General features: G+C 41.0%; 1 protein-coding gene across 1 annotated transcript in view; it reads left to right on the plus strand.

Annotated features, from left to right (window-relative positions):
- The window catches only part of stab1 (stabilin 1), a 111,955-nt gene that overhangs the window by 29,916 nt on the left and 60,473 nt on the right, over positions 1-21,566 (plus strand). The window contains exons 20-39 of the mRNA XM_039797369.1: positions 49-141; positions 1,628-1,714; positions 1,805-1,916; positions 2,662-2,848; positions 3,901-3,994; positions 5,689-5,847; positions 8,332-8,427; positions 9,005-9,103; positions 9,384-9,431; positions 10,683-10,816; positions 11,219-11,330; positions 12,113-12,190; positions 12,855-12,956; positions 13,047-13,151; positions 13,577-13,711; positions 15,863-15,991; positions 18,049-18,102; positions 18,446-18,559; positions 19,826-20,021; positions 21,087-21,182. Of these exons, the coding sequence (XP_039653303.1) occupies positions 49-141; positions 1,628-1,714; positions 1,805-1,916; positions 2,662-2,848; positions 3,901-3,994; positions 5,689-5,847; positions 8,332-8,427; positions 9,005-9,103; positions 9,384-9,431; positions 10,683-10,816; positions 11,219-11,330; positions 12,113-12,190; positions 12,855-12,956; positions 13,047-13,151; positions 13,577-13,711; positions 15,863-15,991; positions 18,049-18,102; positions 18,446-18,559; positions 19,826-20,021; positions 21,087-21,182 (2,230 nt within the window). The remainder of the gene's footprint in view (positions 1-48; positions 142-1,627; positions 1,715-1,804; positions 1,917-2,661; positions 2,849-3,900; positions 3,995-5,688; positions 5,848-8,331; positions 8,428-9,004; positions 9,104-9,383; positions 9,432-10,682; positions 10,817-11,218; positions 11,331-12,112; positions 12,191-12,854; positions 12,957-13,046; positions 13,152-13,576; positions 13,712-15,862; positions 15,992-18,048; positions 18,103-18,445; positions 18,560-19,825; positions 20,022-21,086; positions 21,183-21,566) is intronic.

Consider the following 21,566-nt stretch of genomic DNA (forward strand, 5'->3'; position numbering starts at 1 on the left):
GATATGGACGAGAACAGAAAGCCAACAAATCTGTGTGTCTGTCTCCAGGACAGTCATCAGATCGGCTGCGAATACGTCACGTCCCCCCTCAGGCCGACACTCAGTACAGGCTGCGCCAAATTCTGCAACGCCACTAGAAAGGTGAGTTTTATTTTTAGCTTCATTCATCTAGATTCCAGCTGTCTTTACTACTAATGGTGCCTTCACATGACAAGGTGTTCACTGTGTTCCTTCCTCTTGCTGTAGAACAGGCAGAGACTCTGACAGAGTTTCAGAGATCACTGGTTTTGACATTTACATTTACATTTATATTTGACACTTTCAGAAAATGGTAGAACCCGGTGGAGCTGGACATTTTTATTTTACACTCTCTTCTTGTTCCCTTAGATTGGTGTTAAAATGGAGAAAAATACAGTTCAGAATTTTGAAAAACACAACCATGTTCAAGTTAGTTTTAGTGAAAATATAGTGTCTGTTGATTTCTGCCAGCCGTTGTACAGCTTCAGCAGCGTCCCAGACAGACATATGGAAAGGGACAGGTGAATGCGTCCTGAGCCTTACTCTAGACAGCATAACTCAAACTCTGTGCTTCAGTTTACATTAACTGTGTCGGGCTCGGGTCAGGTTCAGACCTAAACTGATTGCCTATTGTGTGTGGGTCGAGCTTGGTTACTACTCTCGTTGGAACTGAAGTATGGGGCCTGTGCCTCAGTTCGCTCTGACTATCGTTACTCCCATGCTCTGGTTCCACTGGCTCCTCCCACAGAACGTCAACCTCGCTGCCTGGAGGCTTGCTATTTGGCACCATCTGTTGTGAATGTATATTGACATTTATAAGTCTAGACCACGAATATAAGACCGCTCATACTTTTTTATACATATTTCCAGGAAAGAAAACACAGTTTATATTCGGGCAAATATGGTAGTTACATAGAAACAGAGAAATACAAAATTAATCCTTTAGTGACCACCTACCAATCCCCTTTACACTAGAATCTCACTGAAATCTAGGATGAAAAAACAATTAGATGACAGTTTGGTTATAAACAATATTTTTCTATCATAAAAAAAAAAGAACAAAATGACTACTTGTATGTGAATAGGGTCACTTGTAATAATGAAACCAAAGATTTTTATCACTCTCTACCGAGCTTTGAGATGTTTTTCAGTCCATTGTTTTGGTCTTTGCTCACAACAACTAGAGGGAGAGCATGGTGTGACCACAACCAGAAGGTCAGAAAAAGAACAACACAGCAATTTCTAAAAGTAGTTCACATCTCTACATTCCCAATACAAAACAACAGAAGGGAGCGTTAAGGCATTCATTTTTTTTTTTTATCGTTTCTCTAGAATTATTTTTTAGTGTCAGGCATGTTGTTTCTTTGAATTCCCATGTCAAAAACCTAAAAAAACTCACATGTGCTATTTGAAGGTAGAATGAAGTCAAACAAAGAACCGCAAAGAGTCAATGGTTTTACTGTGCAGATCCCAGTGGTCAAATGGTGAAATAGTGTGTGTGTGTGTGTGTGTGTGTGTGTGTGTGTGTGTGTGTGTGTGTGTGTGTGTGTGTGTGTGTGTGTGTGTGTGTTTGTGTGTGTGTGTTTGTGTGTGTGTGTGTGTTTAACAGGTAGCACAGTGTTGTAAAGGTTTCTATGGTCCGGACTGTAAACCCTGTATTGGAGGATTCCAGCATCCCTGCTACGACAAAGGAACGGTGAGCGAAAAAACAACAACTCTCACTAGAGCATTTGTCAGCTGATGTGTTTTATTTATTTTACAATTTTATTTTGTTTACCACATGCAGTGTTTTGACGGTATCCACGGCAACGGCTCGTGCAGCTGTCTGCCAGGCCTCAGGGGTGTCGCCTGTCACATCTGCGCGGATCCATCCAAGCATGGAGACAACTGTGATGAAGGTTACCGCTCCTCCGCATTTGGAGAGCAACTTAACACTTTAACGTTCACATTTGTCCAAAATCACTCTCTCTTTCTCTTCATTCACTACTTCCTATATAATAGACACTCAGTAGTTAACTCTATAGGGAGTGACAGATGGAGATTTCAGACACCTGTTAATCATTATTGTTTTGTGTCTTGTCACTTACAGCTGTAGAGTCTCACAACGGTAATTGTCCCATCTATACAATGCAGAGCATTGCATTGCCCATGCCATGGACACTACTTTATTTGTTCCATTGTATACTGTATATTTCAGGGCACTATATACTGCAGTGGATACATTTACAAACTCAGAATGTGGACACTCAAATAAAATAGGGGACAGTAAATATAGTGTGTGTTTTTAGTGCACGGACTAAAAGTCTAGAGCCATGCTAATGACTTGTTGTATCTGTACTTAGGCACAGCAGTGCTTTGAGCTAAATGCTAACATGCTCACAATGATAGCTTATAAGCATGTTAGCATGTTCACCATCATACTATAGCGTGTTAGCATGCTAACATTTGCCAATAAGCACTAAACACAAAGTACCGTACAGCTGAGGCTGATGGGAATGACATTAGTTTTTGGTTATATGGTTAATAAATAAAAATGTTAACCTAATGATGGAGGTGCTGTGTTTTGCATGGTGTGACATTATTCCACTAATACACACTGACTAACCTGAAATGATCAAACGGTCTGTGTTTGTGGTTCTTCAGAGTGTCGCTGCGTGCACGGTGTGTGTGATAACCGTCCAGGCAGCGGTGGTGTGTGTCGGAGAGGATCCTGCATGGAGGGATACTCCGGAGAAAACTGTGACAAGACGGCCACGCCCTGCAACTCTGACGGACTGCAGGAACACTGTCACATCCACGCATACTGTACACACACAGGACTGCAAACTATGTAAGATACTACTATTACTACAACTGCCAGTGTTCATTTTATCTCCTGATTTACCTTTTACCGATTTGGCCTCGCAGATGGTGTGATCCCATGACAAGATGGTCTCTAGTTTTGATCTATTGTTAATCTTTTAATAAAAAAGTGTGTATTAGTTTGAGTCACATTTTAGTAATTTCATTAATGTTATGTGTTAATGTTAACACATTTTGGTCTTTAGTTTTTGTCTGTACATTTTTTATCCATATATCTCAACAGCTATAGGATTAATTGCCATGCCATTTTGTACAGACATTCATAGTTTCTAGAGATTCCACCATGACGTTCACATTTGTGAACTGGACAAAATATCTGTTTATTCAATCCTTTGGTCAGCCTCAGCTGTGCTCTGCGTTTTGTGCCAGTTGGCACATTCAGCCTGCATACTAAATATCAACATATCAGCATTATTGTGAGCATGTTGGCATTTAGCTTAAAGCACCACCCGACGCGGGGCGACATAGGGTGACGTAGGTCGACGTTGGCCGACGTAGAGTGACGTGAGGCGATACCACAGTCGGCCTTTGTTGACACTACTTCTTGGCCGTCTGCTTGGTATGTCAGGGCCTTAACAGACATAAATAATAAACTGCTTGTTGTCTTAAAGCACCTAAAGGTGTAGGGTTCACTTCCTGCCAGGCAGATATCTCAGAGTGCAGGTCAAGGCACCACTTAAAGTCTTTTCATGGGAAAAGATGCTCGCAGAAAGACCTGTCCATCACCGTGAGAACACTGGGGTGATGTCAGTTTGGACAGCGAGAAAGCTGGGTGTGACCCTGTCGTTCTTACCACACATGGCAGAGGTAGCTTTTGTAGATTCCTACTGTACAACATCAAGATGATCTCCCACCTGGAGCACTGCAGCTTTTTCCTCTCTGATGTGTAATCAGGGAGGCCATTCTTCAGTGGTTCCTGCAGCAGGGATTCACAGGTGATCATCACCAGCCACTCTCCTGTTACTTCAACAGCTGCTGAGTTTGTTCATCAAAAATCTATGTTTGTGTGTGCTCCACCAGGTGTTTGTGTAGGGATGGATATGATGGTGATGGTCACTCCTGTTCTCCCATCAACCCCTGCCTGAAAAACAACCGAGGAGGCTGCGACACCAACGTAAGACTCACTGCTTGTGTGTGTGTAGATGGAAAATAACTATTTAAACCTCCCCAGGGTTCAGCGTTAATGTTTTTTTTTCACTTGCCCAATCGGGCTTGTGGGTTAGCACATATTGTTTTGTTTATGAGATGTTATCAAATAACAACAAAGACTAAAGGTAATTGTCATGTTGAATCTTAATTCACGTAAATGAGCACACAAAGAAATATAGGAGCAAGGTAATATAACAGAAAACACAGAACATTTTTCAAGTATGCAGTTCATTAACAAACTTGCGTCTATCGTTTTTTTCCAACCCAATGAAATGAAACCCATAGATGTATAATAATTAGGTTGTCACAATACCAGAATTTTAATCTTCAATATAATGCTAGTATGAAAAAATACGATACACAATACCTCTTTCGATACCACAGTGTTGGGAATTGGTATGGGTACAGATTCAATTATTGGCAAATTACCAAAGATGTTTTATCAATATTAATAAAGTTATGAATATATGTATTAATAACTTTACCAAATTGACAATCAATCAAAACGGGGCACCACCCTGGAATAAGGGACCAATAACTGAGCTGTGAAACAGTCTCATTGGTGGTGTTCCCTTTAAAATACAGATCTGAATTAAATGGATTAATTTCTCTGGTATCTTTGAAGGAACAAAAGAAGGGGGTGAATTCGAGCACCGACCTGTAGCAGTTATTACAACAAATACCAATAATCACAAACAACTGCTATTTAAAGTATAATAGAATTTATTTAGCTTCAAAATCATTAATTGTCAATCGATAATTCTTCAATTAATAAACCTATATACTACTACAAGAACTAAGAGAGGAGGTGTCTCGGAAAGTTTATAGCTCGGACCCCATGCTGTGTTTAGGGTCCAGCTGAACCAATGGGATGAATCAGAGTTCTTGAAGGCGTGAAACACATTTCTGCAGCACCTCCCTTCGGCCATTTTGTGAACTCTTCTCCCTGTAGGAGTTTGGTGAAAAAGGCTTTGGAATTTGTTGGTCATGTCTCAGAGGCTTGATGCTCTGTGATCTCCTTTATTCCAGAGATAGTTTGATAGTTCAATTCCCTTTTCTGTGGTCCCAACAACAGAAAAAAGGGGAAAAAATGTTCTAGGCACACAGATTATATCTATATTAACAACCTGATCTTTTTTTAGAAGAATACATTGGGTGTCTGGTAACTGGATAGGTGGTGTGTAGTTTGGGTGGGGTTTTGAATAAAATGGCTCTCGGTCCACAAACATTTGTATGTGTGTGTGTGTGTGTGTGTGGGTGGGTGTGTGTGTGTGTGTGTGTGTGTGTGTGTGTGTGTGTGTGTGTGTGTGTGTGTGTGTGTGTGTGTAAGTGCGTGTGTGCATGGTTGCAGCTATTGAGAATTCACGGTAGTTTTTACAATAAATCTCACATGGGACAAATTAAATAAAACATTACTACTATATGGGGTGAGAAAAATCAAAAGGCCAAAGCCCTGCTTTCCAAAATAGTCTAAATAAACTGCCTGGATGAATTCATCCCCCTATATCAAATATATCATATTAATAAACTGCTAGTTTCTGTGGTGGGTTGTTGTAAACCATTTAATATTTAAACTTACAGTAGGACATTATAAAACTGAAGACTACCTGTCTCTCTGCCTTTATAACACATCCTCTCTCTCTCTCTTCCTCTCTACAGGCAGAGTGTGCGTATGTGGGTCCAGGTAACGCGTCGTGTGTGTGTGTTGAGGGTTGGACAGGTGACGGGAGAGTGTGTGTTGAGATCAACAACTGTCAGCTGGAGAGTCGAGGAGGCTGCAGCGCCAACGCCGACTGTAACCACATCGGACCTGGACAGGTCAGTCAATAACAATTAACGATGGACATTAAGCATTAGTTAATATTCATTCAACTAAACAGCTAGTGACGTACTAAAAAAAGTCCTCGTCTTACTAAAGGTCAACTGTTACTGTCAGTGTTTTCTAAAGCATTTTTGATTCAATTAAATTTTTTATATAGTGTCAAATCATAACAGAAGTTATCTCAGGACACTTTACAGATAGAGTAGGTCTAGACTAGAAATGGTCCGATACCGATACCAGTACATACCTGTATCGGTATCGGCTCCGATACTGCCTAAAACGCTGGTATTGGTATCGGGAAGTATTGGAGTTTAGGCACCGATCCGATACCACGTAATAAAGCCCTATAGAAAATCTACGTTAAAGTAGTTTATTTATGTTCTTTTTCCATTATAACTGACGGTCAAACTGCATAATAAAAGAAAGTTCTACGGCATTAATTGTTTGTATTTGTTCATGTTTCACAAAGAGTTTAACCTGAGTCAGACCGACAACAAAGATAGAAATAATATCACATCCATACAGGGATACTAGTATACAGTTGTTAAAACATAATAAAATATATGACACTGGTATCGGATCGGTACTTGGTATCGGCTGATACGCAAGTTCAGGTATCAGAATCGGTATCGGGAAGCAAAAAATGGTATCGGTCCATCTCTAGTCTAGACCACACTATAATTGAGAGAGCGAGAGAGAGAGAGAGAGAGAGAGAGAGATGCACAGCAACTATAATAATATCTAACTATATAATTATAATAGTGGGTATAATAAAATGACATGATGAATAGTGGCAATTATAGTAATAGTAATGATAATAGAACTTTGACTAATAATAACAATAATACTAGCAGTGCAGGGCATATCAGGGCGTCGAGCAGGACCACGGCAGCAGCTGCATCCACGATCCAGGTGCCACCACAATCCAAGGAAAGGCAAGAAAGTAGGGCTGCACGATTATGGCCAAAATGATAATCATGATTATTTTGATCAATATTGAGATCACGATTAATTATCACGATTATTTCTTGTTTTATTGTCACATAATTATATAATTATAACTGCTTTTGCATCCATATTGTGCTACATTCCTACTAATACATCCATATTGTGCTACATTCCTCCTTTATTGAAGGATACTGTGAAGGAGTATGCCATTTCAGCTGTTGTGTGACCGCTTTCCACACATGCATGTTTGCCGTGAAAGATACAGGCAACGCAATTTTCTGTTCACGTTAACGGCGCATGTGGTGACTGGTATGCCTGTTATCTACCAGACGAAATTATACTGACACTTACATGTCTGCGTTGCGCTCTGATGCTCCAAAACCCACGTTAGAGGCAACCTAAACATTGCTGAATGTCACGCTAGTAAACACTAATAACACGTTACACAGCAGGTAACGTTAGCCTACCGTTAGCCACAGTAGTAACTGGATTAAAACACGGCTAAAATGCTGACTGCTAAACAGTGTAGTGCGTCTGTTTTTCACTGTAGGATTCCAACAGCGGGACGTCCAACAGTCTGCTGCTAAAGCAATGAGCTAAAAGACACAAACTAGCACCGGTCACTGCTGTTGTCTGAAAAACAACACAGAAGGGACAAAACGTTGCGTTTACTGGTAAACTGGTAAACATTGTGTCTGGCTTATGATGACCGACTGCTACCAGTTGTGGAATTTTCCTCACGTTACTCTGTCCTCTGTGACTGTCTACATCTAGAAACTAAGCTGCGCGGTCCAGGCAGGGAACAGCTCTGATTGGCTCATGGAGACATGTGATCAGACAGTGGTTTATGGAGCACTAGATTGGCTTTGCAAAAACTGTTCTATGAAGAGAATGACGCATTTTAAATATCGCTCAATCACGCAAATTTGATCGTGGGAAGCCAAAATCGTGATCGTGATTAAAATTCGATTAATTGTGCAGCCCTACAAGAAAGCATAAGGACTCCGGGGAAGAAGCTACTATAGTAGCATGCATTAATGTGACATGATGGCACCCAGATGGAGAGGGAGAGAGAGAGGAGGAAAGAGGAGCTCAGTGTGTCATAGGAAGCCCACCGGCAGTCAAAGCCTATAGCAGCATAACTAAGGGCTGGTCCAAGGCAAACCTGAGCCAGCCCCAGCTATAAGCTTTATCAAAGAGGAGAGTTTTAAGCTTATTCTTAAATGTGGAGATGGTGTCTGCCTCCTGAACTGAAACTGGGAGCTCGTACTACAGGAGAGGAGCATTGTAGCTGAAGGCTCTGGCTCTCTTGTACTTTTGGAGACTCTAGGATGTTTGTACTCTTCTGTTTTACACTTATATTTTAACAAATGTAACCATCCACATCAACTTAGGGATGTGTGTCACTACGCTACCCCCAGTCCAAGTCTATTCTCTTTTTATTCTCATCATCTTGTAGTGTAACTAGTTACTAATCAGCTGCCTGAGCGTTGATTTATGTGTGTGTGTCTGACTTGTCTGTGTGTCTGCAGAGTGAGTGTGTTTGTAAGACAGGTTACATGGGGGACGGTATCATGTGTGACCTCATTAACCCCTGCCTCCAGAAGAATGGAGGCTGCCATGACCTGGTAAACACCCCACCACCCACCCACACACACACACACACACACACACACATATACGAAGAAGAAGAAACAATTTCAAATAGGCTTCAATTTTTACATTTTTATTTCAAATGCTTATCTCGGTACAAACGTTCATAAACATACAATGTATGATCTCTGCTGCTGAGACTTTTGCCTCCATCTTAATGGTGATAAATGGTTTGTGGTGCTCAAAGCCCCAAAAGTTACAGCTGAAACAATGTCCTGTCTACATCTGAGTGGAGATAGACAGTTTTTGGTTGGTAATAGTTATCAACTCTTACAATTACTGTAATGTCTGTGGAGTAACTAGGACATTGTTTCTGGAGAATACATGTTGCTTTTAAGTTTTTTTAAAGGTCATTTTCAGACTTCTGGAGATTAAAGTTGAGATTTTTCTTCATCTGAAGACTTTGATGTGCAACATGTTTATTTGTTTTACTAGTGATAACTAATTTATCAAAATATGAGAACAGAGAATTGGTCATTGTTGCGTAATTAGTGCTGTCTAAGTAGGTTAGATTCATGTCCCATGATCCCTATCTGCTGCACACTCTGTCAGGCAAAGTGTGAGCGCTCTGTGAAGGGTGGAACTCACACATGTACCTGTCCTGACGGCTACGCTGGAGATGGAACCATCTGCTACGCATCGTTACTGGAGGTAAGTTTTCAGGACCAGTATTATACAGGGAAAACCCAATCAAGTTTTTTTGGCCAAGTCTGATCCATTACTCATATCTACATAGCAGCAGCAGATATAAAATGTGGATTAAATATGTATCTGACACATTGGAATCAGCTGTTTCCTGACTTTGGCACATCATATTTTACACAAGCAACATTTTATATTACCTGCAGCTGTTTGCCATTTTATCAGGTGAAAGTGACAAATGAGAAGCTCTTAGCATAATAACATAATGTGTGTGCATGTATGTTTGTAGGAGCTGGACATGAACCCAAAGCTGTACGGTTTCTACCGACTGATTCAGGTGTGTAAGAACCACACTCAAAAAAAACAACCTGTATGATGCATCCTGTTTTCACTTTACTTTAAGTTCTAAGTGTAACTACCACACTACGTTCAAACTAAGCTACAGTACATTTAAACTTAGTAGTTCTGAAACAGCAATATGGCTGGTTTAAACAAATAACAATAAGGCCAACGGTGGCTAAGGGCAGGGTTGGGCTCAGCCGACCCTAATGTGCGTCTTGCCCGGCGGCCTCCAATTTTGGCCACTGCCCACCCCCTTTTCTTGTGTCGTTCAGGCACAAATAGACAGAACTCTAAAGAAGACCTGTCCATCCCTCTGTGTTCACTCCCTATGTAATAGAGATGAGCAGCGCGGCTTCCATGGTCAATGTAGCAGCATCAGTTGATTATAATGGGCCCACTGGAGGAGGAGATGCAAGGGTGATACCTCACATTTAATCATAACTCAACATTGCATAGTATCTGGGAGGCACGCCCCCTAGGGGAGGCCTGGAGTTCTAACGGGGGGGCACGGCGAGGCTAAATATAAATAAATGATGCATTGTAGTGCACTGCTAGCAAAGCATGGAGACGTTTGTGAAATGACAGCCAGGTAAAAGCAGATAATTAAGATATACCAAATGCCTCAACTACCAAAACAAAACCCAGAAAATATGTACTGGTGACCACTATTCGATCTATACAGCCTGATTCCACTGCCAATCTCCCAGTTGAATCGTCACACCCCCTTCTCTCTCTCTCTCTCTCTCTCTCTCTCTCTCTCTCTCTCTCTCTCCTCGTCCCTTTGCAGAAAATCAGCTGATTGTCATCTGTGTGTCCTGTGTCTAGTATCAATTGTATGGCTGAGTGTGAGTGTGTGAATAGAGGGGGGAGGGAAAGGGGAGAACATCCTTTCCTTATCCAGAGGTGTCATTTATTATTCCCCGATGTCCTGGAATACGGTATTTCAGTTTTATGCAAAATTCAGCTTCCAGGGTTGTTATATCTAGATGGGGCCTGGGCTAAATATTCTGTGGGGATAAAGTCACTGTCATTGTCCATTGAACTGTCCTGATGAGTTTTGAGAAACAGATATCAGAGTACCCTGCAGTCTCTGTTGGAAACTCACCCATGTTCTTTTTTTTTTATTTAACAAGCTCAAACTGCTCCATTTCTACCAGCCCATCCTAATGTAGGAGGCTAAAACCGGCCCTGCTCAACACTAAAGATAACATAAGTTGTTTTTGTGTGTGTGTTTTTGTGTTGTCAGAAATACAGACACCACTCTGAGGACCTGAGTGGGAACCTCACAGTGTTGGTTCCGTCCCGAGACGCTATGAGGAACATGAGTTCAGCTCAGGACTTATTCTGGAGCAGCCGGCACCATCTGCCTCACTTCCTGCGGTCAGTCACCTCACACACTGTTCAGACATGTGACACACACACACACACACACACACTTCGCTCACTTCACTCTTGAACGCTAGAACGTAGCAAGAAATTTGAGTTTGTGTTGGTTTTGGTCTTTTAAAGAGATTTGTTGACAATAACGGAAAATACAGTAGATGTAATTTACTGCTCAGGAAGCCTGCTGTTTGTTGTATGTTGATGCTAATCATGCTTGAACTGGATCCACCAGGAAGTAGGGCAACCAGTATTCACTGGACATTTTGACCCATCTGTCACTTGATGGAACGCAGATCCTTCTGGCTTGAAGCCACATCTCCAGTCTCCCAGGAGCACGTTGCGAGTTTGTGTTTAGTGAAATTAGTCGTAATCTTTCCTTTTTGCTCTTCCTGGTTGCAGGGCCCACTTCCTGCAAGGGATCTACTCTGTAGAAGATCTGGATAGACTGGTGGGGAGCAGGCTGCCCACCCTGAACCCCCCCACCTCCTGGAAAATCAGCAACAGCAGTGGGGTAATTGTGATTTACTGTGTGTGGATTTAAGACTCATGCAACATCAGTTCTGTGTGAAAAATGCTCCACCTCTGAAGAGCAGGTACAAATACCACAGGTGTATTACTGTAAGGCTGTCCGAGTCATTCTTTGTGCCATCTGCACACTGTCTGCAACAATTCATGAGTACATACTCGTCCATTTGGGAGTGGAGATTTGTTTGATTTGTTTGGGCCGCATCGCGGCTCAGCTGTCTTCTCTCTCTCTCTGTGAGCGTGGAGAAGTTTTTCGTTCAAAAATCAATCCCTTTGTTCTTGGTTTTAGGATCTCCAGTGTGTGTTAGTTGATACAGTTCATGTCTCCAGAATGTGGACGTTTTAGCAGCTATCAGGTTATGGTGAGCTCCTGAGATCGTAAATTGAGCCTTCTGTGACTAAGCATCCATTTACATCACTTTAAGATTTCACAGGCCTGTCCAGGCCCAGTAAGAGCTGAGGTTAGTCGTTTCACTCCTGGGCAAACAAAATCCTGATCCCAGGGCTCAGTCCCAGGTGTAGATGGTGTATCAGCAGATCAGACATTAATTACACACAGTTTGCGAGTGTTTGGGAAAAAATATATTACTATTACACCTGACGTTTTCGGGCCTTGTTAACACACACACACACACACACACACACACAAACACAAAAAAAAAAAAAAAAAAAACACACACACACACACACACACACACACACACACACACACACACACACACACACACACACACACACACATATTTAACTGTTGCCATTTCGTTTCAGGTGATCCAAATTGGAAACGCCTCCATCCTCACCCACAACCTGCCTGCAATCAATGGCTACATCCACATCATAGACCAGGTAAGAGTCTTAGCAACCAGGAGGCTCAGTAGAGCAAACAGCACAATGGTTATTTTTCTTCATCCTCTAGGGGCCATAAACATCCAGAGAAAATATCATGGCAAACTGACCAGACGGATAAAATTATTCTTAAAGGCCCAATGAAACACCACTACGTGTCATTTGGTATAATTTTTAGAGGGATTTCATAAAATTGTTCAGGAACTTTGTTGGAATACTCAAAAGTGGCTCTGTGAACAAGTCTCTGGAGAATACAGAGTGATACGGAGCAAAGGACTCTTCACCTCCACACACACCTCCCTTACCCTTGGGAGTGAATGGAACCTGCATGGGTCCCTGCAATCCGACAAAGGTTATCATGTATCCCGGTCCAAAATTCCTGGACCTTATCACAGGACCATGACCTTTTCCATAGTTCATCAACACCTTATTTAAACATTCTGGTGCCTGCAGGGCTGAAGTACTGGATCCAAAAATCCCTTAATTACCTGAAAAATTGAGACCTATGGATTCCAAATTGCTGTACCACATCATTAAACAATTTCAATTTGCCACCAAGATACAAATCCCCCAGCGAGTCCTTTTGGTTTCTACAAAAATATTTAATGAACTAAAATCCTGTCTGTCTGTCTGTCTGTCTGTTTGTTGATTTGGGTGTGGTCAGATTCTGGCTCCATCCCACTCAGACCTCCCCCCCGAGCCCCCCACCCTGATGGCCTTCCTGAACTCCTCTTCCACCTTCACTCTGTTCAGACAGTACGGTCTGGTAAGACAACTGTCTGTCTGTTTATCTGTCTGAACTCAACCTTATTACTTTATATATTACGTTTTAATATATGTGTGTGTTTTTTCACAGATGTACAATCTGTCAGAGGATCTGGGTGTGGTTGATTTCACCCTCCTTCTGCCAACAGATGATGCCATCCGGCAGCACCTCAGCAGGACTAACTCCTCCCTACTGGTAGGTCCAGGTGATATGAGCCAGTGCTGGCCTGCAAACCCTCCACTATGATCAAAGTAACACAAAAATATCTGCTTTGTAAATTACATGTCCTTTCTTTTCTTTATTGAGAAAATGATCAGAAACCAGAAGGAAGAAATTTGTTAGGACTGTACTGATTTTTTTTTTTTCTCCATTCGAAGCTAACATTGAGGTTTTCAAATGAAGATTTGAATATCTGGCACATGATGAAGATGTCCTCTTTCTTAATTCTGCCTAAAAAGCTGTGATTTTGCACTTGTTTTTCCAACCAGGGAAACAGCTGCCAATCAGCACACCAACAGAATACATACTGTATCAGAGCTGTGGGCTGTGATAATCCATAAACCAGAATTATTCTTTAACTCACTTCCTCTCTGTGTTTGTGTATCTATGTATTTGTCCAGGACTCTGATGTGTTTAAGTACCATGTGATTCTCAATGAGCTGCTCTTCCCTGACCACCTGTCTGACGGCATGCTGAAAAGCACACTGCTGGGCAGCGACTACCAAGTCCAGTTCCACTTAAATGACAACAACCAGGTAACAAAATCTGGCCCAGCACAAGCTTCACAGTCATGTGACAACCTTCCAGAAATGGTCTCACACTAGAGGCCTGGAATACGAAGCAGGATTAAGGTAACTTTAGGGTAAACCTGGGTTTACAGAGTTACGACTTCTAGTTCACTTCTTACCAGGGTACATCACCATGGTAACTTATGCTGCTCCGGAGCAGGTTATGTTCAAGATAACAGATCAACGCTTATACAAGCATCATCTCCTAGGGCTGCATAATAAATTGTTTTGTTTTTATCGTCATTGCGATATAAACTTGCTCAGTAAACACATCACGAAAGACACTTTTAAGTAAATTGAAAGATAGTACTGTAAAGAAACAGCACTTTAAATGTAAATATTCTTTTTTTAATGCTGCCTTTTGTGTTCATCTCAATGTTCAGTTTGTTCAACAAACTAATGTTGGAAATAATTTCCTTTCAGTTTTTTTTTTATTCAATAAGCAATTTGTTGTATTTTAGCAGAATGCTAAAAGCAGCAGAAAGGCAGAACAGACTACATTTTAATATATGTTTATTTATCACAAGTAATATCATTGACATTAAACGTTATAGCATTTTTTCCTCATATCGTGCGACCCTACCGCCTACTGACCAATATGACCAATTATATAAGAGATATAGGTTTTCAGACTGAATGCATTGCCTTGCGTTACTTTGCTACAGGTACTTTTATGTATGCTGTGTGTGCTTTTGTATACCAATATCATCCTACAACATAGACTGATTGAAGCACCAAAGCCATGTACTTGTTTTACTTAGAATATATGAAAGTAAGCCTACAGTACTTAACCGCTTTGAATTATGTTTTATATTTTTCTTTTTCTTTTTTCTCCCAAGTCTGTTTCACACCGCTGTGGTTGAAGCTGAGAGACTAAGGCTAAAATTGTCATACACACCATTAGAATACATCTAAGCAACACATTCATTTGAAGCTATAGTCAGATATACTTGTGCCCTAGATGGGGCAGTTATAAGCCCATTTGATTTGATTTATTTGATGCATCAAAAAATATATATTTGACTGGTCACCGCGACTAAATTTTTTATAATAAAGGATAACTTATTTCCATTGTGGTCCTCTTTCCCACTTATTCTTATTAACTTACACATTCAAACAATCGGCAAATGTTTGCCAGATGTCCTTCCTGCATTTGGCAGCTGCAACTGTGTTGCCTTTAGCCTAGTTTATGTGTTCTTCATAATTGTCTAAAATTATAGTTTGCTCTTCGTTCCGCTGCCAGTGGACTAGTCCATGTTTGTGATTGGTCATATGCTGCAAAAACCACCCCTTTTATGTGAACATGGCAATTGTGTGACCACTTAGCATGATTGTGGTTGACAGGGTTAGTGAAGCCAGATAACAAAAAGCTATCCTGGATATTTTGAACTTGCTTCGTAGGACAGGCCTCTGAACATTGAAGACTTGTCTGTTATTTAAGAAACATACTGCTGCTTTTGCATTCCTGTCAGGTTTTAGATCAATTTCCTTCCAGGCAGCCATACATTTCTATAAAAATTAAAAGGCAGAGAAATAATCCATCACATTCAACATGTAGACAAATTAATGTATGGTCAAATTTACATGAGGCCTGAGATTCATCTGAAGAACAGCAACATGAATACAAGAAACAAGTAAATTAGTATTACCCTTTTTACAAGGTCCATATTTTATATTAAATTATATTTTATCATTTGTCTTCTGAGTTTGATTTGATTGACAACAGTGATTGTCAATAAAATCCTTTAAGCAGCTGACTGTCAGTTCTTTGATGAACGCTCCAAATAGGAGAGTTCCTGCCAGCAGCTGCATTATCAGGTGATGATGCTAAAACATGGACTGAAAAGTTAAGCTTCCTAGACTGTGATGGACTATTTCCATGCAGCAAGTTTCAAGTCTTTTGAAGTTCATTTTCACAGATATGAACTGGGACTGATTGGGTAAAAGGAAATTAATCTAAAAACCAATGGGATGATATGAAAGACAACAAACATTTTTGTGACGTTTCAAAATTCATAGTTTATGTGCCAAACATGCAACAGTATGGTCTCCTAATAATGTGTAAATCATTAACCAGTCAGGCGGAGTGAAGAGTCTGATTTGTTTCTCGTCCTCCAGACAGTTGTGAACGGCGTTCCTCTTGACGGCAGTTTCATCGAGACGCAGAATGGTGTCATCATAGTCCTCCCTCAGGTCCTCAAAGTCCACCGCAACAGATGCAGCAAGCATGTCACCCTGCAGGTCAACGTAAGGATGGAGGGAGTGATGGATGGAATGGTGTATCGGCAAATTAATGAATGGAAAGAAAGCTAGATGGATGAAATAATGGATCAGTGACAGGATGGATGGATAGAATGATAGACAGACGACGGGTGGATGGACGGACAGACTGATGGACGGCTGAATAAATGGATGGATGGGTGGTTAAATTGAAGAATGAACCTTCTATTTTGGTTCTTGTATGTGCAGCAGTGCAAAACAACTGAGCGAATGACAGTGAAGTATACCGTCAAGACGCGACAAATAAAGAAACGGCTATCTCCAGGAACTCATGTTGTTGCGGATGCTGCAGAGCTTCACAACATCATTTTTTATTTTTTTGCCAGAGGCAGTTGGTGGGTTTTCTAGCAGTTATTTTGTACAATGACGATAGAAATAGGCAAAAAATATCGATGAAGCCGTTTTTATATGAGCGCATCATTCAGATGCTATTTCAGTTTTAATTTTACTGTATCTCATGTGACAGAAGGGTTTGCACCATAATGCAGAACAAGAATTAAACATTTAGGGCCCTATCTTGCACTCAGTGCAATTGCCTTTGTACACCGACGCATGTATCATTCCTATTTTGCACCCGACACACACCGGACTTTTCCCTCCACAGACGCATGTCGGTAAATTAGGGAATGTATTTGCGCTGCCGGGGGCAGTTCAGCGAAAAGAGGAGGCGTGTTCCAGCGCAAATGTTCCCTGGTACTATTTTGCAGTTTCAGAAAACAATTCCGCCACAGACCAGGAAAAACCTGGTCTAAAATCAGTGGCGCTAGTCTAAAGTCAGTAGCGCATTATTAAGATGCTATTTTAGGGGTGCATGCTTGGCCATAATGTAGCGTGTGCACAATGCGCATACACTTTGCTTCTCATTTCCATGAATCATGGATGTGTTGATGACATAAATGAGGAAATATTAGAGGAATTAAGAAGATGTGATGTTGAACTACGGTGGGATTGGACACTCCGGCGGGATCTGGTCCGGGAGTGGCAATGCACGATGCGCTCCTGGTGGAGCGGGTGGACGGAGATGGAATTGGGGGGGGGGGTGTTTGGACGCTCCATGGCTGCAACATCGCCACCCGGTCAAGACGGGCATTTATTAGTTTGCCGCATCCCAGACAGCTAATAGCAATCCGCCATGGAACAAGCGCGCCTGCTTTTAAAGGGAATGTGAGATGATGCTCTGATTGGTTTATTGCACGTTACGCCCAAACCACACCTAGCTACTTCAGACCAACCCATTTTAGATTTGCATCGGGCGCAAGACTCATTTATTCCGCCGGTATAATAGCAACAGCGCCTGAGATCCGCCCACAAAGCTACTTGCGTTTCGCTTTTGATACTTGTGTTTCAGATCGTTATAATAGGGCCCTAAATGTAAACCTGGTAATCTGAAGTCTCCCTACATAAACAGGCAGAATACTGAGTTATAACACTCTAGTCTGATGTGTGTGGTGTGTATCCTGCTCTGCCTTTAAGAAAATGAAAGCTCAGATGACCCGATCTGGAATCTTGCTCCTTATGAGATCATAAGGAGCAAGGTTACCTCCCCTTTTTCTGCTTTGCCCGCCCAGAGAATTTGGCCCACCTTATGAGAGAGAGACATCATGGCTCTCAAACGAGCAAAGTGGCAGTTGGTCAAGGCCACACCCCCACCCTCTGTCTTGTCCTCCCCCCCCTCTCTCCTCCTCAATAGCTACAGACACAGAAATGGCACATCCTAAGGAAAGCTCACTGTGGGACTGGCTCTAGTGGCTGTAATTCTGCACCAAGGCTGAATTTCGGGAAAGAGACTTCAGATACAGTATTAGGGGACCACTAAGGTCTATATAAAAGCATCCAAAGAGCACCATGTCATGGGACCTTTAATTTGCTCTTGTAGACAAAATCATTAACTTGACAGTGGAGAAACGTTATGCAGCAGATACAGATGTGGTTCTGAGGAGTTTATTGTGAAGATGGACCGACGGACAGATGCCAGTTATTCCAACCCCTCTGTCCCTCTCTCTCTGTCTGTCTCTTGTCTCCAGGGAAGATGTTCAGACTGTAAAGGACCACCTCGATGCCTATTCAACTACAAACCAGTAAGAAAACTGTTATAGTCCACAGGGGGTGGACACAATAACATGAACACCAGTGCAGCTTTATGCAGAAACACAATCTACAGCCTCCAAAAGGGACCTTGATGTTAACCCAACTACCAAATTCTAACATTCACAAAGTTGTTATTATTTGCACCACACACTGGTAAAAATCTGTCTCTATGAGTCATGTGTTTACTTTTTGAGCAGGCTCTACAAAAGTCAGAGTTCTATTTGGGTGTACAGTTTTCAGCCATTAGTCTACTTTTGATTTCTGAAGGTGTCTGTGTTCTCTAACAACTCACAGTTTAGGTGTCTACTGTCTTTTTAATATCTTCTACTGCAGATCATGGAACAGTTTCCAGCCAACATGCGATCCAACTGTAAATACAGTAAGCGAATCGGATCCAGGAGGAAGAAAATGCCAGGCTGTGTCATCAAATGTCTTCGGTTAACCACGGTCTGCTGACACTACTACTAGCACAGTATTTCTACTGCTATAACTAATACCAGTACTACTTAGTGCTGTAGGTTGGGTATTGAGAACTGGCTTTGAATTTGGAGTTTTAATTCAAATGTATAGGCAATTATAGTCTCTGTTTTCACTCAGTCCCAACCCAGTTTTAGAATCTTGTCTTGACTTAGTCCAATTGGCCTTAAATATTCTTGACTACAGTCTTGCTACTAGTAATAATAATAATACATTTAATTTGTAATGCACTTTATATTTACGCAAAATCCCAAAGTGCTACACTACTAGTACTTACACTAGTATCAGAAGTAGGAATATTATTGCTCTAATGACTGCAAATACTACTACTATACTAATACCTGAAACATTAGCTGGTGTTAGGGTCACCAACTAATACTAGCTGACACCACACTAGTACTACTGTTACTACTCAAACTGCAGCCGATTCTTCATACCAAACTGAATATTACCATGAAGTTCAACGTTTTTTTGGATATAAATATAATCTTTTGTCAGTATGATAATTCTAATGTAAAGTTATCCGTATGGTCTTTAAGGAAAAAAAGGCGTTTTCAATGAGAATACACTAATCAGGTAAATACAGGGCGATAATAATAATATTGACAACCTTCAACAGTGACCGAAATACAGATTATATAAAACAAAAGTGTTTTATGTACTGTATAATATATTAATATTAATTCATTTTAGATAATTATTTCATTATCTTTTAAAAAATACTAATTTAGTTTTAGTACATTTTTCTATTGATTTAATCTTTTAAAAAATGATATTTAAAATGTTTTTATTATATATATATATATATATATATATATATATATATATATATATATATATATAAAATTGACATCCTTACTGTTAGTTTGTTTCGATTCGATTCGATAATACTTTATTCATCCCACAATGGGGAAATTCACTTGTTACAGCAGCAGTTTTTCTACAATAAAAACAAATCAACAAACAACCAACAAACAAACAATAGGCAAACAACAGACAATGTGCAAAAAGTACTGAATGAATGTAAAGTGGCATTATATATTATACAAAATATTGTAATGTAAGTAAGTAATTTTCTGGGTAGGACCATTCCAAAGGATGCCAAAAAAACATCACTTTACCAAACAGATGTAGTGATCAGTGTTACAGATTCCATATCTTAGTAGGGCTTACTAATAATAATAATAATAATAATAATAATAATAATGATAATGATTGTGATTGTCTGTCCTGCAGGATCATTCCTGTTGCCCCGGTTACTATGGCCACGAGTGCTTCAAATGCCCCGGAGACGTTGGCAGCTGGTGCTACAATCACGGAGAGTGTCAGGACGGTAACTATGGAAACGGGGAGTGCCGTTGCTTTGAGGGATTTCACGGCACCGCGTGTGAGGACTGTGAGCCAGGACGATACGGAAACAACTGCTCCTCCAGTGAGGAACAACACGCACGCACGCACGCACGCACCCACGCACGCACGCACGCACGCACGCACGCGCACACACACATACATACACACACACACACACACACAAAGGGGCTTTACTTTAAGCCCATGTTGCAGGTTAACCACCACTGTTGATTAATAAATACATATAGCACTCAAGATATGTATATCATTTTTAAAATGTCTCCAAATAGTGTTAAAGGCCAGTTTTTGTCATTTTTGGTATTAGCGGGTTTTGTTTTTTTACGCAATTCGGTGATGACGTCATGTTGGGGAAACGTGCCTCAGCCTAATACTAGAAATATGGCGACTGACTGGGATGAGGAAGAGGTGGAAAGAACCACTAATAACGTATTTTTACTGTCAGTGAATAGCACTGAGTGAAAGTCAATGTTTTCTTTATATCTAGTGACAGTGATCATGTCGTTAGTTCAGATAAGTACTGGTAAACTTATCTAGATCTGAAAAATAGAAGGCATCATGCTAGCTATGGGCTAATTTGCCAGTCCCACCTGTGAACCCCAAAGATAATCCCCAAGATAATCCCTAATTAAATCTTTCCCCCAACGTTGTAAACACATTTTTGATTAGATATCCCACGTTTTGATGGTAGCCTACAGGCTTTGTTAGTTGTTCAGTGCTTACAAAATAATTGTTTTTAATCTTTGTTAACCCAACAATGTATTCCAGTTTAACTGTCGAGTACACTAGTGGTCACTCATTTATTTTAGATTATGAACAGAAAACATTGGGAACATGTTTCTCAGATACCCCTAGCGTCACGTACCGCTAGTAATTGGCGGCTTGATGCTAAAGGGCCAGACACACCGAACGGACATAAGAAAAATAGCAGCGACTGTTGCCTCGCAACAGTTAGCACAGCCTGGTGTTTTAGGGTTTTAACGCATCAAGACCAACAAACTGATGAATCTCGTGAGTCTTACAAACAATCAACGCTAATAATCAATGCTACCAAAACTATGATGCTAACCAATGATGCTAAGACGCCTAAGATGATATGAGTCATTAAACCTGTGTATGTGTGTTGCAGAGTGTGTGTGTGACCACGGGAAGTGTGAGGACGGTCTGGCAGGAAGTGGCAGGTGTATATGTTATAAAGGATGGAAAGGAGCTTCCTGCTCTATAGGTAAGGCACACACACACACACACACACACACACACACACACACACACACACACACACACACACACACACACACACACACACACACACAGTGAAATTAGAACCACACTTTTCTAACTGGTTATCGCCTGAAATCTTTGTGTGTGTGCGTATCAAGATCAAGATGGCCGCGGGGTGGTGGAGCTGTGTGGTGTTGCTAAACAATCAACGCTGTGTAAGTCTATGTTACAAAGTTTGTTTATGTTAATGAATGTGTGTGTGTGTGTGTGTGTGTGTGTGTGTGTGTGTGTGTGTGTGTGTGTGTGTGTGTGTCTGTATGATCGGATCAAGGACCACTGGGTTTGGAGAAGCTGTGAATTTACCAAGAATACACCTGGCTGTCTGTAT

Source organism: Perca fluviatilis, chromosome 4 (genome assembly GCF_010015445.1).
Source record: "Perca fluviatilis chromosome 4, GENO_Pfluv_1.0, whole genome shotgun sequence".
NCBI classification, from domain to species: domain Eukaryota; kingdom Metazoa; phylum Chordata; class Actinopteri; order Perciformes; family Percidae; genus Perca; species Perca fluviatilis.